At 42.0% G+C, this 13,636-nt stretch overlaps 2 protein-coding genes across 6 annotated transcripts; both read right to left on the reverse strand.

Moving 5' to 3' along the window:
- Positions 1 to 521: 521 nt before the first annotated feature.
- Positions 522 to 7,219, reverse strand: zgc:101664 (uncharacterized protein LOC450064 homolog). 5 transcript variants are annotated; one of them, XM_061817065.1, is made up of 4 exons: positions 7,111 to 7,219; positions 6,442 to 6,558; positions 2,402 to 2,877; positions 522 to 995 (listed from the first exon to the last, which is right to left on the reverse strand). In XM_061817065.1, the coding sequence occupies exons 3-4, from the start codon at positions 2,855 to 2,857 to the stop codon at positions 792 to 794; spliced, it is 660 nt and encodes a 219-aa protein (XP_061673049.1). In that variant the 5' UTR covers positions 2,858 to 2,877; positions 6,442 to 6,558; positions 7,111 to 7,219; the 3' UTR covers positions 522 to 791. The 5 variants fall into 5 exon arrangements, with proteins under 5 accessions (XP_061673049.1, XP_061673044.1, XP_061673048.1 ...); XM_061817060.1 differs by having other exon boundaries at positions 6,436 to 6,558; positions 7,111 to 7,217; XM_061817064.1 differs by lacking the exon at positions 7,111 to 7,219 and adding an exon at positions 6,611 to 6,745 and having other exon boundaries at positions 6,442 to 6,548.
- A 540-nt stretch (positions 7,220 to 7,759) lies between these two features.
- On the reverse strand, positions 7,760 to 13,407 carry LOC133499256 (serine/threonine-protein phosphatase 2A catalytic subunit beta isoform). Its single transcript, XM_061817059.1, has 8 exons — positions 12,956 to 13,407; positions 11,841 to 11,879; positions 11,560 to 11,730; positions 10,424 to 10,597; positions 10,254 to 10,343; positions 10,005 to 10,166; positions 9,743 to 9,861; positions 7,760 to 8,399 (listed from the first exon to the last, which is right to left on the reverse strand). The coding sequence occupies exons 1-8, from the start codon at positions 13,055 to 13,057 to the stop codon at positions 8,327 to 8,329; spliced, it is 930 nt and encodes a 309-aa protein (XP_061673043.1). The 5' UTR covers positions 13,058 to 13,407; the 3' UTR covers positions 7,760 to 8,326.
- Between the last annotated feature and the right edge of the window lie 229 nt (positions 13,408 to 13,636).

Raw genomic sequence — 13,636 nt, forward strand, 5'->3', positions numbered from 1 at the left:
TAGCAACAAAGAATGAGCGTGGGTGGGGGAGTCACGAAGACGCCACTCCGCCACTGTCAGGCGATTTATGCCGCTGTGCCCCTTTTCCAGAACAAAATGCACATTTTTTTGGAGGATGAAGAGGAATAGACATACAAAACATGTTCAAAGTAATTATGTGTGGACTTGTTTACAAATATTTTTGTCTCTGGAATTCCTGCCTACCTGCAAAGTGTCAATCCAGTCTTTCTCTATTTCTGAAAATATTCCTAAACACAAATCGATGGACTTGACTTTTATCTATTTGCGGCACTTTCTCCAACCAATAATTTGTCAATTCGGCTCGTCTAAGTGTAAGAGCTAAACAACCACTGATCAGTCATGTTAAAACCCAGACTGTAAGCACAAATGCATTGTTAGCGAAATTAGCTTCTAATAATTCCACCATTCACAAAAAAAATGATTTAAAAATAAAAATATCTGCAATTGGTGATCCTTGAGGTGTTATGAATAAACCATACCAGATGAAGACACTTGAGAACTGTTTTAAATTGTGAAAAAAAAAGTTTTCACCTCCTTTATTATTAAAATGTAAATTACATGGAGATTCTTGTAAAATTAAAGTACACATTACAATTTCATATTAATAAAAGTACATTATAAAACGTTTCATTTCATTATATGAGAAATATGGAGTTATTTTAGATGTGTTAAAATACACTGAAATCATTCATTTCATAATTACACGTGATTTTCAGGGAAAAAAAAAGCTGCCTTTAAATGACACAAAACTTCAGAAATCAAACTTCAAGCTACAAGCTGAGGATATCTCCAAACTTGCGCACGTGCAGCCGGATGCTGCCCAACAGCTGTAGACGTCGCTTCAGGAAGAGGCCCACCTGCTCAGAGTACGCTACGTCGCAGAACACCCAGATCTCAGCCCGCTCGCGCTGGATGTTGGCGTTGCATGTGGGCAATCCGCCTCCCCGCGTGGCTCTGCTCAGGGCTTCCCACACCTGCACCACCAGATGGCAAAAATGTAGGTAGGATTGATGAAAATCAACATGATATCATACTAGGAATATTCCATAAACAGTGAACCCCAGCAACATCGTGGTTTGTGGTTTACGTCACTGTTATATCACACATTTTGAAGCCATAATTTTTTTTTTATGGGGGGGGGGGTAGTGTAACCTGTAAAGCCAAGTCCAAATTTAGAGTTGTGCCTTTGGTGTCGTAGCATGTGGAGCAACATGAGGTCTACTGAAGAGATGCAGCATCATTAATAACAAGAAAAATAAATCAGTCACTAATCTCGAGTAGATGTTCCCACAAATGTGAGAGAATACTGCATACGCCCGTACTGTTGTGTGGGGTGTCAGTACGTGCAGCTCCTCCATGTGTTTGCTGTTTGAAGACTGATTTTCACTCACGCATCATGAGGTTTTGCATTGTTCTCGTTCATCGCCATTGACGGTTGTTGAATTTCAAATACCCGTGAATTAACATGGACGCCTGGCACTGAATGAGTGGCATTGCACTTAATGAATTCATATGGGTTTGTTGACCATTTTGTTGTTTAATTTAAATATGCAACATGTAATTCTCGTTTTATGCATCGGTTTTACTGTAAACTTCAGCTAAGAGTGACAAATGTCTAGAAGGAAACAGTTTGCCTCTTTAGTGAGGAAAATTGTGCGAGAGCAAATAGGTGCTAGGAAATACTTTGTTTGAATGTGTTTGACATCGGGATGCACAATACCATATGTTTCAGTCCTAGTACGAGCACATGGACTTGCATTTGAGTACTCGCTGATACAGAGTACTGAAATTTGATATTACGATTACATTTTGCAAATGTGGTGACAATGTCTTTCATTTTGATTTCATATTCAAAAACTCAAACCTTTTCTAAAGATGGCATAAGTTTTCCCCATCTTATTAGCATAAGTTGTCATTTTAGACATTTTAACATCCACATGCAGGATAAGCAGTGCTACATTATCACACCTTCACTTCTCTTTACAATGTTTTAAAAAGCGGCAGGTTATTTTTTTTTCATAAAAAATATTACATAATGAATTAGCTCAAGAATTACCACACTTAACCATATAATGGCACTGCAGTTAAAGGAACCAATAATTTAATAAGTCATTCAGAGCTCCAATTTACCGGTATGTGTACTAAAACCTGCACGGCTCAATATTTAAAATTCTTGGCTGGATCAACAAAGTGGCCGATAAAGGGGAGTAGGTTGGATCAACTCTCTGCTTGCCAAATGGGCCGACACTGCAACTCGTGGAGCAGCCGCCTCCGTAGCCGGAACTCTTGGAGATGGTCCTCCATTTTGCAAAGCATAGTTTAGAGTTGTCATCTGTGTTTGCCTTAAAAGTATCTCTGCACGAGACTGCCATGTTTGTACCTTTTCGATGTCTCGGGCAGCGCCGCAGTTATGCTGACTGATGACCCACTTGGACCTCTGGAGCGGGTGCAGCGCATGCAAGGACAGGGTGTGACGGAAGCGTTTCGAGAGAGACGGCGAGGGCTGATATGCATCTTTGGAAGCCAACACATTCCAGGACCGCTTGACAGCAATGCTTTTCTTGTCAGAAGCGAGACAGTTTGATGTTCCAGGGATCCGGCCGCCATCTTTTGAAGCATCATGGAGACACTTGAAATCCCCCGCGTTGATGACGGGGGCACTTTTAGCTGGTCTGATAGGCGGAGGGCGTCTTGCTGATGAGGAGGAGAACCACGGCGTGAAGACAGCAGGGGGGCGGCAGGCAAAGGGAAGCAAGAGCTTCTCTGTGATTGCAATTAAATCCCCCAGTCCATCAGAGCCTTCAAGACAATGATGAACGACGACATCCTCCATCATCACACCTCATCATGTAGTCGCTGTAACAATAAAAGCTTTTCTTTAGTGAAGAATTACCAGAATAAATTCCCCTCTCAATATCACCACTATCACACAGCAATATACTATAAAAAAATATTCACTATAATAGCACATAACCTAACCACATACTTCATGTGGAGATGTTTCGGAGTCAATATTTATTTATGATTTAAAAAAAGCAAACAAAAACACAAAAAAAAAACCACCACCATACTCACCAGAGATGCTGATTATAGATTTGACCAAAAAATAAAATCTGTTTTTTTTTTCCCACAAAATTTGATCTACAACTTTTCCAACTCCCCCCGACCTTCTATTGAAAATAAATACAAGTGACAGAGAACACTGCTTTTCTTATTGAATCACAAACAAAGCAACCCCCAATTCCTTCCTGAAAGTAAAATCCATAACTTTTGTCTTGAATAAAATTCATTTGCATACAGCAAATGTAACATTGCGCATTGTATGCTAGTATCTCCCAAAACTAAGATTCATAAAGTGCAAACTAAAAACATTTGGTCTCAAAGATGAGTACCACTTGTATCCCTGAATATATGAACGTATATCACATTTGGTTGAAATGCAGGATGTGGTGTGTGCTCGTCGTCTATAATTTCTACAAATTTTTGTCAAAGAAAACAAGCCGGGCCAGCACGGTGAATCAGCTGGTAAAGCGTTGGCCTCACAGTTTCGAGGATCCGTGTTCAATCCCAGCCCCGCCTGTGTGGAGTTTCCATGTTCTCTCCGTGCCTGCATGGGTTTCCACCCACATCCCAAAAACATGCAACATTAATTGGACACTAAAATTGCCCCTAGGTGTGATTGTGAGTGCGGTTGTTGTATGTCTTCATGTGCCCTGAGATTGGCTGCCAACCAGCTCTGGGTGTACCCCGCCTCCTGCGCATTGACAGCCGGGATAGGCTCCAGCACTCCCCGCAACCCTCGTAGGGATAAGTAGCAAAGAATTTGGATGGATGGAAGACAAGCTGGTTTGAGGCATGGCCTGCTGCATGCAACAACTCTTCCTCCCACACTCAAAACCTTCTCGGATGGGGCATTTACCGAATTTACCGCAGTTACCGAGCCTTGAAGACTTGCAATCACGGCTCACCCACCACTGAAGCAGATCAGTGTCAGGGTTTGCCCCTGGCAATAGCACTTATTAGTTCAGTCTCTATCTTATCTTTGTCTGACTGCTCAGAGGCTGGTGCATAATTCCTCTTGAACGAGGCTGCAAACATTTTTGGTTTTTTTTTTTTCCTATCTTTGTGTCTGGCTGAGGTGTGTCTTCTTTGTCCACCTGGACAACTGGACCAGGCTGTGATGAGCTTTATTCAGTGGGGAAAGCGAGTGTTTGACTAAGAAGCTTTTCTTTTGACTTGTTCCACCTTGTCAGGGTCAAACGTAGGTTGTCCGGAACCTCTGGTCCATCAGAGAACCTATGTCCAACAGATTATCTTTTACAGCGTCACTGTATTTTTCCTCAAGGTATCCCAGTATGTTCCTTTTTATTGTTTAGGTAAGCTCTGTGTTGTGTTCCTTGGGCAGTTGAAGACTAGTTGTCAAATTCATCTTTTTTATACACTTACGGGTGTCACATACCTGGTGTTGGTTGATAGTTTTGAGCAAGTGGCTAAACCACATCTTTTGCTCTGTATTCAATGGCTGAAATGTAACACATCACCATTTTTCCCTCCATCCATCCATTTTCTTTGACGCTTATCCTCACCAGGGTTGCAGGGAGTGCTGGAGCCTATCTCAGCTGTCAACGGGCAGAAGGCGGGGTACCCCCTGAACTGATTGCCAGCCAATCACAGGACACATAGAAACAAACACTTCCACTCACAATCACACCTATGGGCAATTTAGAGTGTCCAATTAATGTTGCATGTTTTTGGGATGTGGGAGGAAACTGGAGTGCCTGGAGGAAACCCACACAGACACGGGGAGAACATGCAAACTCCACACAGGCGGGGCCAGGATTGAACCCAGGTTCTCAAAACTGTGAGGCCAACGCTTTTCCAGCTGACCCACCGTGCCGCCACGTCGCCATTTTTCTCAACTATATTTTCGAAGGTGCTATTGACATAGGGCGCTCTGACTCAGTAGGTAGAGCGGGTCGTCCACTGACTAAAGGGTAACTGGTTTGAATCCCGTCTCCAACTGATTGCGTGATAAAGCGTTCTTGGGCAAGATATTGAACCCTAAATTGCTCCGAGTGGACTTGGCAGCACCGTGCATGGCAGAAGTTGCCCACTGGTGTATGAGTGTGAGGCTTTGTAAACTGCTTTAGCCACTGTGATAATGTAGATAAAGCCCTATATCAGTGCACTCCGTTGTCACAAATCTTGCAAGGAGCACATGATCGCTGCAAATTTGTGGTATGATCGGCTTTCTACTTACATATTATGGTCCCGACCTTGCTCACTGGCCTTGACTTTCCACCACTGAAAGCTCATAGAAGTAGATGTGTATCCATCACTTACTGGATGTTCGAAGTAGCCACTCAAGGAGCACCACTCTTGATCTTCCAGTTTGAATAACAAAGGGGCCTCTGTTGAAGCTAAATTGCCTGTTGGTGTGAATGTGAGTGTGAATGGTTGTTTGGTTGTATGTGCCCTGCGAATGACTGGCAACCGGTCCAGGGTTTACCACACCTGTTGCCCAAATATAGCTGGGATAGGCTCTAGAAAGCCCCGACCCTAGTGAGGATAAGCGGAACTGAAGATGAATGAATGAACAGGCTTGCTGTTTTCTGTGTTTCACTCCATTCATGTTCATGACCTACCTACTACGAGACACCACTAACAGTGATTTAGAATATGTCATCTTCTTTTAATCACGACTTTGAAATTTGTACCAAGAGCAAAAACATGTTGTGATACTCAGACAAAATGTCCTTTAGAAAACAAGGCCATTTTTCAAACCCATAAGCACACATCTAAAATCTTCTATTTTATACTTCTGCCAAATGTGAAGTAACTTGGTCGATATGCACACAGTTTTCAGATTCACTTTTACAGTTGATGTTTTCTGTTGCTTCCAATGGTAATTTCGTGAATTTTATGAACTCCAAATGCCTCTAACTGTTATACTTATTCCCTCCCGCCTAAGTATTTTAAACAAACATAACCAATTTTTACAAAGTATTTTTCTGTAGCTTTCTATAATTCTTTTAATAATTATTGCGATACATGTTGTCTGTTTGGATTTACCACCAGTTTTCCAGTGATACCAGACTTGAAAATTGGATAAAGACCACCATAGCGCCATAAAAAAAATCAAATAAATCTAAAGCCTATTGAAACAGATAAATATGCTAAAGATAGTATGAATCTAAAAAGCGAAATGAATTCATATACAATAGTCTCTTTGAAATAGCAACTGGTGTGTTTTGTATTGTTGTTAGCTTTAGCTACTTCTCGGGAGGCACCTACGCAAAAGCTGGCAGATACACGTCAAATAGAGTTTGTTAGTATTTACAAGGCAGAAAGTAACAGTTACACACGTTAAACTTAACATAATGAACAAGTATTATCCAAAAGTACTGTACATACCTTTACCTTGGCCATCGTGAAGCTGGCAGCTGCTAGCCGGTGCGGACATCTCGGTGTCTCCCGTCTCGCGAGACTTGAGTCAACGTTGAAACGAGATCCTTCGTGCTCGCTCGCTGAGTAAAGCTTGTAAATACAGTGGTCGTGAACACGTCGAACGAGTGTTACGTGTACTTACCAGTTAAAAGCGAGACGTGGTTTTACACCAACATTGATTCAGTTAATGACCTACAAAAACAAGTACAATCCGCCGGTTCTTGGGGGCCAGGCACGGCGTAGAAAAGTAAGTCTGGACACTTTTTGAAATTACCGCACTACATCGTCATTGGTTGAATCAACGTCAATTGGTCGAAGAACGCCATGTTGTCGCTTAATACGAAACTGTCTTGCATTCGCCTCAGATCGTTTTTTTTTTTTTTTTTTTGGTCTTTTAAAATTAATTTTGGGTGATTTGGGGCAAAATTGTGGGTTGTGTGGTTGTTGGAACTCATCCCAGACATGCCGTGGGTACCCAACTAAATACAGTATAATTGCTTTCGAGAGAGCAATATTTTTCAAAATGAAAACTGCTCACCAATGCTCAACCCGTCCCCTCTGACAGAAATCACATTTTGTTTGAATAACTGGAGCCTATTTCTTTTGTACTTCAGTTTCATATTGGCATGATGATATTCTTACATTAATATTAGTGAGCCTGGTGCAGTTCTGCAATTTAGTTTCTGGTGTCTTTAGGCAGCTCTTTGGTCTTGGCCAGTTTGGAGTGTGATTGAGGTTGTGAACCGGTGTCTTTTATACAAGTACTTATGAGTTCAAACAGGTGCCATTAATAGTGGAAACAAAAGGAGGACAACGCAGCCTCTAAAAGCTGTGACAGCCAGAAACCTTGCCTTTTTAGAGGTGACAAAAATACTTGTTTTCCACCATAATTTCCCAAGAAATTATTTGAAAATCAGAAATTGTAATTTTCTGGATTTTTTTTCCCCCCTCTACCAAAGATTACCACGTTTAAGGTTTTGGGTTGGTTCGGGTTTACATATCCATCAATTTATTTACTGTAGGCCTACTGCGTAGCCACGGTTGTGATGGTGGAGGAATCCTGAGTACCCGGAGAAAACCCACACAGGCACCAGGAGAACATGCTAACTCTTACAAAAATGGATGGATGGAAGATGTAGATTAGTGAATGAATATATTCTATGTACTTCTAGACTGATGGTCAGTCATATTTGATTACATTGGTAAAAATCTTGGAAGAAATGTCAGTTTCATTCTAGCATAGTGCGCTAATAAAGGCTATTAGCCTAAAAATAAAGAGACCAAGACGTGATGAGTTTGTCAACAGGACATTTTATTATTGGTAGTTGTGTGGTCTCAAATGACAGTAATATAGTTGCAGACTTAATGAACAGCGCTGCAGCTAATACTCACAGCGGGACTACTTGAAGCAAACTTAATTTTTTCTTTCAGTCGTCCTCTTTGTTCCAGAAAAAAAAAAAAAAAAAAGCACAAATGTGGCAACGTGTGGTGATGTGGTCACATAGGTCGGGGGTAAAAAAAAAAAACTAAAAGGGAGGGGGAAAAAAAAGAAAAAGAAAAGCACTGAGGAGGGAGGAAGGATCAGAATATGGCACATTTGGTCCACCTTGGAAGTTTTATTATGTGTTAAAAACATGTCAAACAGAAAAAAGAAAACATCTTAGTTGCACGTGTAGCACAGCGTTAACGACAGCAGAGTGGAAACACGAGTGTGTGGGTGCGAGGTGAGAACGGGAGCGGGGAGGGGCACTAACTTTAACTTGGGTCATGTTTTTCAGCCAATCGTTTCTTTTCTCCTCGGTACAGTAATGAGGGAGGAAAGAGGAAAAGGGCGACGAACGGGGACGGCGTCGAACATTCACAGGAAGTAGTCGGGAGTGCGTCTGGTCACATGGGGCTCACCGCGGCGGGGGGCCGGGTCAAACTGAAGGCTGAGAAGGAGAAGAAACCATTGTTACTAACAGATATATTGATTGGGTGATTGACTGATGAACAGCACTGAGAGGTAGGGCTGCACAAAATAGGGGGGAAAATGATTGCATTTTTTAATTTACCAGCTATATTGCAATATAAAATACAGGATCAGTGTTGGGAAAGTTCATTTTTTTTTCCTTTTGTTCACACAAAGTAGTAGTTTGAACTTCCGTTCGTCGTCCTAGAAATGAACTACCATAATTTGTATGTATGTATAATACTGAAGCCCAAAGTTGATCTCAAAAATCTGGAAAACCCTTTTAACCTCTATACGATGCATTTCTACAATGCTTGGTTTTTCATCTACCCATATCGTCAAAACATACGGGATTATCTGTATTGGTAGAATTATTAAGATAGCACATCATTTGAACATCTAACACTTAAAAAAAAAATGTTAACTCTTATTTTGAAACTCAAATCCCAAATAAACGGGAACACGCCATTGTGCTATGTTTGATTACCCATGAAGAATTTGTAGGATGGGTACAATTCTTTAGGGGGCAATGGCATCTCGGAATGAGCGTGTATTTTTTATTTTTACACTCTAGATTACATACATTTATAAAATGCTGTTTCCCCCCCCATACCCATGTATAATATGCACTATTTACTTTTTGACAATTTTTTTTTGGGGGGGGGTGCCCATTATATAGTAGTTTGGTTCAAACTACGTTAACTGTTCCAAATAACGACATCATAGTAACCCCCCCCCCCTTGCTGTTGGGGTATTAGCCACACAATACTGGCATTTCATTTCCACATTGCTGCCACAAATTGAATTCATCCATTTTTATGTTACTAAAAAAAATTCATTATCACACTGGGATTCTGCATTATTTTGACAAAAGCATTCTAATACAAGTAGCTTTCCTAGTAATCCGGAATGCATGGCTAATGACATTAAAATAATGAATTTGTTACAAAAACCAAATCAATTCCATATTACTAACACATTCTGATACAAATCACTTCCTGACTAATCCACTTATATTATTATGTATTATACTGCAAAAGAACATATTCACTCATGTATAGTGTCCCTAAACGTACCGAAAGCACTTTCGTAGCTGCCGCGTGCCTACCTAGTTTTATTTCAAAGAGTGAAATGGCAAATGCAGAAGGTGTACATTCTTTTAAGCATGTCCAAACCGGTCCATTTCCTGGTCATTTTTAATATTACAGTTGATTCACTGCAGCATCACAGTCGCTTATATATTGTAACTTCTGCACAAACATGCACCGTGATGACAATGCTCAAAGAAAAGGTTGCATAGGACCTAACATCACGTGTACTTACAAAGAGTACTTGAGGGTATCGTCCAGTTCCATGATGGCCGCTTGGTTCCCACAGCGATAGCAGTAGTTGGGCGCACTGAAGATGGTCACCACATTTTTGTCGTGGCCCCAGTTGTAGCCCTGCGCACACAACGCTAATGTAACACATCGCATACGCCACACTTGGGCGCCTAGCAACAGGGGCACCCGCAAGCTCACGGCAGTCCGTCACTATGGAAACTGCACCCTCCACAAAAATAGATGTTTCAAATGAACCACGTTACCTCCATAACCAGCTGATGGGCGCGCGACACCAGCGTCAGGCCGTTGGCGTGGTTGAAGGTTTCAGAGATGTCTTGCCCAAAGGTGTAACCCGCACCTCGGGGGGAGATGCCCCAGCCGCCGCGGTCATCGGGGTCTGACCACAGCAGGTCGCACATAGGGCCCTAAGAGTGAGGCACAGGGGAAGACGACGTCCATTCAGCACACAGATTGATTTCTATCACTTCTGACAATTTGGATGAGAAACCCACCTCATGCGGGACCTCCTGCAAGCGGTCCAGAGCTCGTATGTGGTCCAGGGTGTCTATGGAAGGCGACAAGCCTCCATGGAGACAGAAGATCTGTGAGAAAAAACATAAAACTGACACACATGACCAACCGAGAAGCAAGAAGGGGGGGGGATGATCGTGGTCACACCTACCTGTCCATCAACCAGCGCGGTGAGCGGCAAGTAGTCAAACAGGTCTGTAAAGTACTTCCACACGTTCGCGTTGCCATACTTCCTCAGGCACTCATCATAGAAGCCGTACACTTGTGTGATTTGACGGGACTCGTGGTTACCTCGCAGGATGGTGATCCGCTCCTGGAAACGCACCTGAATGCACCACCCGCACCATTAATTCTATGACTCCTAAGTGGTCGATCATCCACACGTATACCGCTCACTTGGTACAGACTGATCAAAAATGCCATCGTAGATCAATTACGGCATTATATGCCACTATCAATAATATACATCCCACATTGCTCAAATATTACAGTATCATAACACTTCATCTTAATGTAGGATTTTGTTTTTGCTCAAGATTTAAATTTTAACTCCTCCTCAATGCTACTTTGGTATGTTTTGACTTTCTTGGCTATTTTTATTACGTGTGTGAATGTTGCTGCTCTGACAATTTAATTTTCCCTGTGGGATGCATCGCCATTTAAAGTGGATCAAAAAAAGTTTACACAACCCTGTTGAAATGCCGGGATCTTGTGATTTACACACACACGCGACAAAACATTTCAGATCTTTTCCGATCAACAAATGTGACGTATAACCTGTACACTCTTGAGTTTAAATAACTTTCATGTGGGGAACTGAAAGTGAAATACTGAGATAATATAGTTCCATAAGTGCGCACACCCTCTTATAAGAGATGATGCGGCTGTGTTCAGAACTAACCACACATTCAAACGCCTGTTAAATGTGAGTCAGGAAAACACACCATTTAAAGTGCCACTGATGAACCCCATATCATGTTTTGAAGTTCTAGTAGGCTTTTTCTGACATTTTCTTACAGCAAAAGCCATGGTTTCCACAGAGTTTACATAGATTCTAAAGCACACCTTTAAATGTACATTTGTTTTATTATTTATGGACAATGTGCACATGGATTAATCAATACCAAAACAAAATCTTACAGCACATTAAGCAGAAAGCTAATTTTCATCTATGGTCCAGTGGAAAAAGGTTTGAAATGATCACAAAATCCTCCCAATTAAACAGGAGTGTGCAAACATTCTACCCACTGTATGCACACTTCTATGAATAAAATTCTGGTAACAGACCTTTAGCGTGACGAGCAGTGTAACCGTCTCCACCGAGTAGTAGCCCCTGTCCACGTAGTCACCCATGAACAGGTAGTTGGTGTCGGGGGACTTGCCACCGATCTTGAAGAGCTCCATCAGGTCATGGAACTGGCCGTGCACGTCGCCGCACACAGTCACTGGGCATCGCACCTGAAGGCAGCACAATCGCCCCCACCCCAGTCAATGAATTTGTATTCATGGCTTCACGTCGATATGCTCGGTTACGAAGCACAATGTGAAACACGCTGGGGAAGTCTCACCTCCTGGACGTTGGATTCCTTGGTCAGAATCTCCTTGGCCTGAAAAAAAAAAAAAAAGATGGAAAAAAACCCCAAGTTTTAAAGTGATGAGCCAAAGTGCACCCCCCCCCCCCAAAAAAAAAAGAGAAGTGTGTGCTGTAATGTAATAAATAGCAACCCTGTGAGTGGTCATGTGATCTCCAAGTGTCTCTCACAGTCAAACACTCTCTTGGTACTCTTGTTGTTTTGCTTTCAATTGAACTGAATGAATGATTTGCTAAATGGAAACCATAACATTCGCCAGAAAAGTAAACATGATTATTATGTTTTAATGACTTTCATTTTGGCTTTCCCTGAAGAAATAAAAACAATGTAACGAATGAAAATGTTTACTAACGGTATCTAACAATGGGAAAAGGCAATGAAAATGTTAGACGAGGTCCTTGGGGCTCAAATCACGTTAATAAACATACGCTCTCGAATGAAAATGAACAAAACTTGAGTAATCTAGGTTTTTTTCCGCGATGGACTTATCAGTTTCTCGCCATCTTTTACATTACATTTGACGTTTATTTGCATGTCCTATCATTTATTCATTCATTCATTTATTTTACTATACAGCAAGATTTCTTAAAGTGCCTTACCCGCTTTATGCAATGAAACAAATGATCGATAAAGGCAGGGCGCGGTACACATCACAAGTCTAGGCTATCAGGATAAATTCCCCCTGTGAATTTGACTGCTGTATTACGTGCAACAACACACCGAGAAAGAATCAAAACCCAAGCATGAAACATTTGTCGAGTCAGGATGTAAAAGCATAATGCGACGAGCTGTATAACCGGCTCCGACTATAGAGCGGAAAGAGACAAATCATGCCAATGTAAGCGCTTCACTAACCCGTGACAGCGATTAACAAACTAGTATGGGTTCACAATCATTTTCAGAAATAAGGTGTTGATATCTGCCGATCAATGTGTTTGATTACGGCAAGGCGATAAAAAAAATACCCAGAGCCGGGTGGAAATAAGGTGTCCATCAGCCCGCAAAGCTCCAGGAACTAGTCAAAGCCAATTTCGCAATGTAGGCCGGTGTAATGCTAACCTTAATTATCGCAATTCCGCCGACAAACTTACCTTCTCGCAGAGTGTCCTCACTTGGTTTTCCGAAAGCTGCTTGCACTCATTTAGCTGTTCGATCCATTGGTCTAACTCCTTCGTAAAAGATTTGTCTTCCATGACAGCCGCAGTAGCTCCGCTAAACTAGCTGCGTTAGCGACCTGAGGGGGGAAAAAAAAGAGGCCTGTTTCGACGCTGCGTTAGCCTTTAGCTCGCCGTATTGTTAACCCGACCAGTCCCAGCACACTCCTCGCAAAATCAACGATCCCACCGAGAATTAGCGAGCCGTTCGGTCGAAACTGATCATGATAAACACGCGAGAATTAATTCGAGCCGAAACGAGACGGGGGAGTGCGGAGGTCAGGGAGTCCCCGTTGCGGCACACCAGAGCGGTGGAAGGAAGGCAGCGGCTAGCCGATGTGCTAAGAGAGCTAGCTACAATAACATCCGGGCATTTCAGCAACAGCCAAGGGCGACGCACAAGCGACACCGCGTGGAGAAAGGGTGAACTGCAAAGGGGATACTACAAATACGTACATTTGGGTACAGGAAGAAGAGCAAAACGGGCATTCTTGTATGTAAAGAAGAAAACAAAAATACAGTAAGAGACAAAGTGTATTTAAATCACATAATAAATTTGACATTTACCTTTACGTATATTTTACTAATAACGAAAACTACGTCAATTTATTTTCCTGG

Source organism: Syngnathoides biaculeatus, chromosome 4 (assembly GCF_019802595.1).
Source record: "Syngnathoides biaculeatus isolate LvHL_M chromosome 4, ASM1980259v1, whole genome shotgun sequence".
Lineage (NCBI taxonomy): Eukaryota > Metazoa > Chordata > Actinopteri > Syngnathiformes > Syngnathidae > Syngnathoides > Syngnathoides biaculeatus.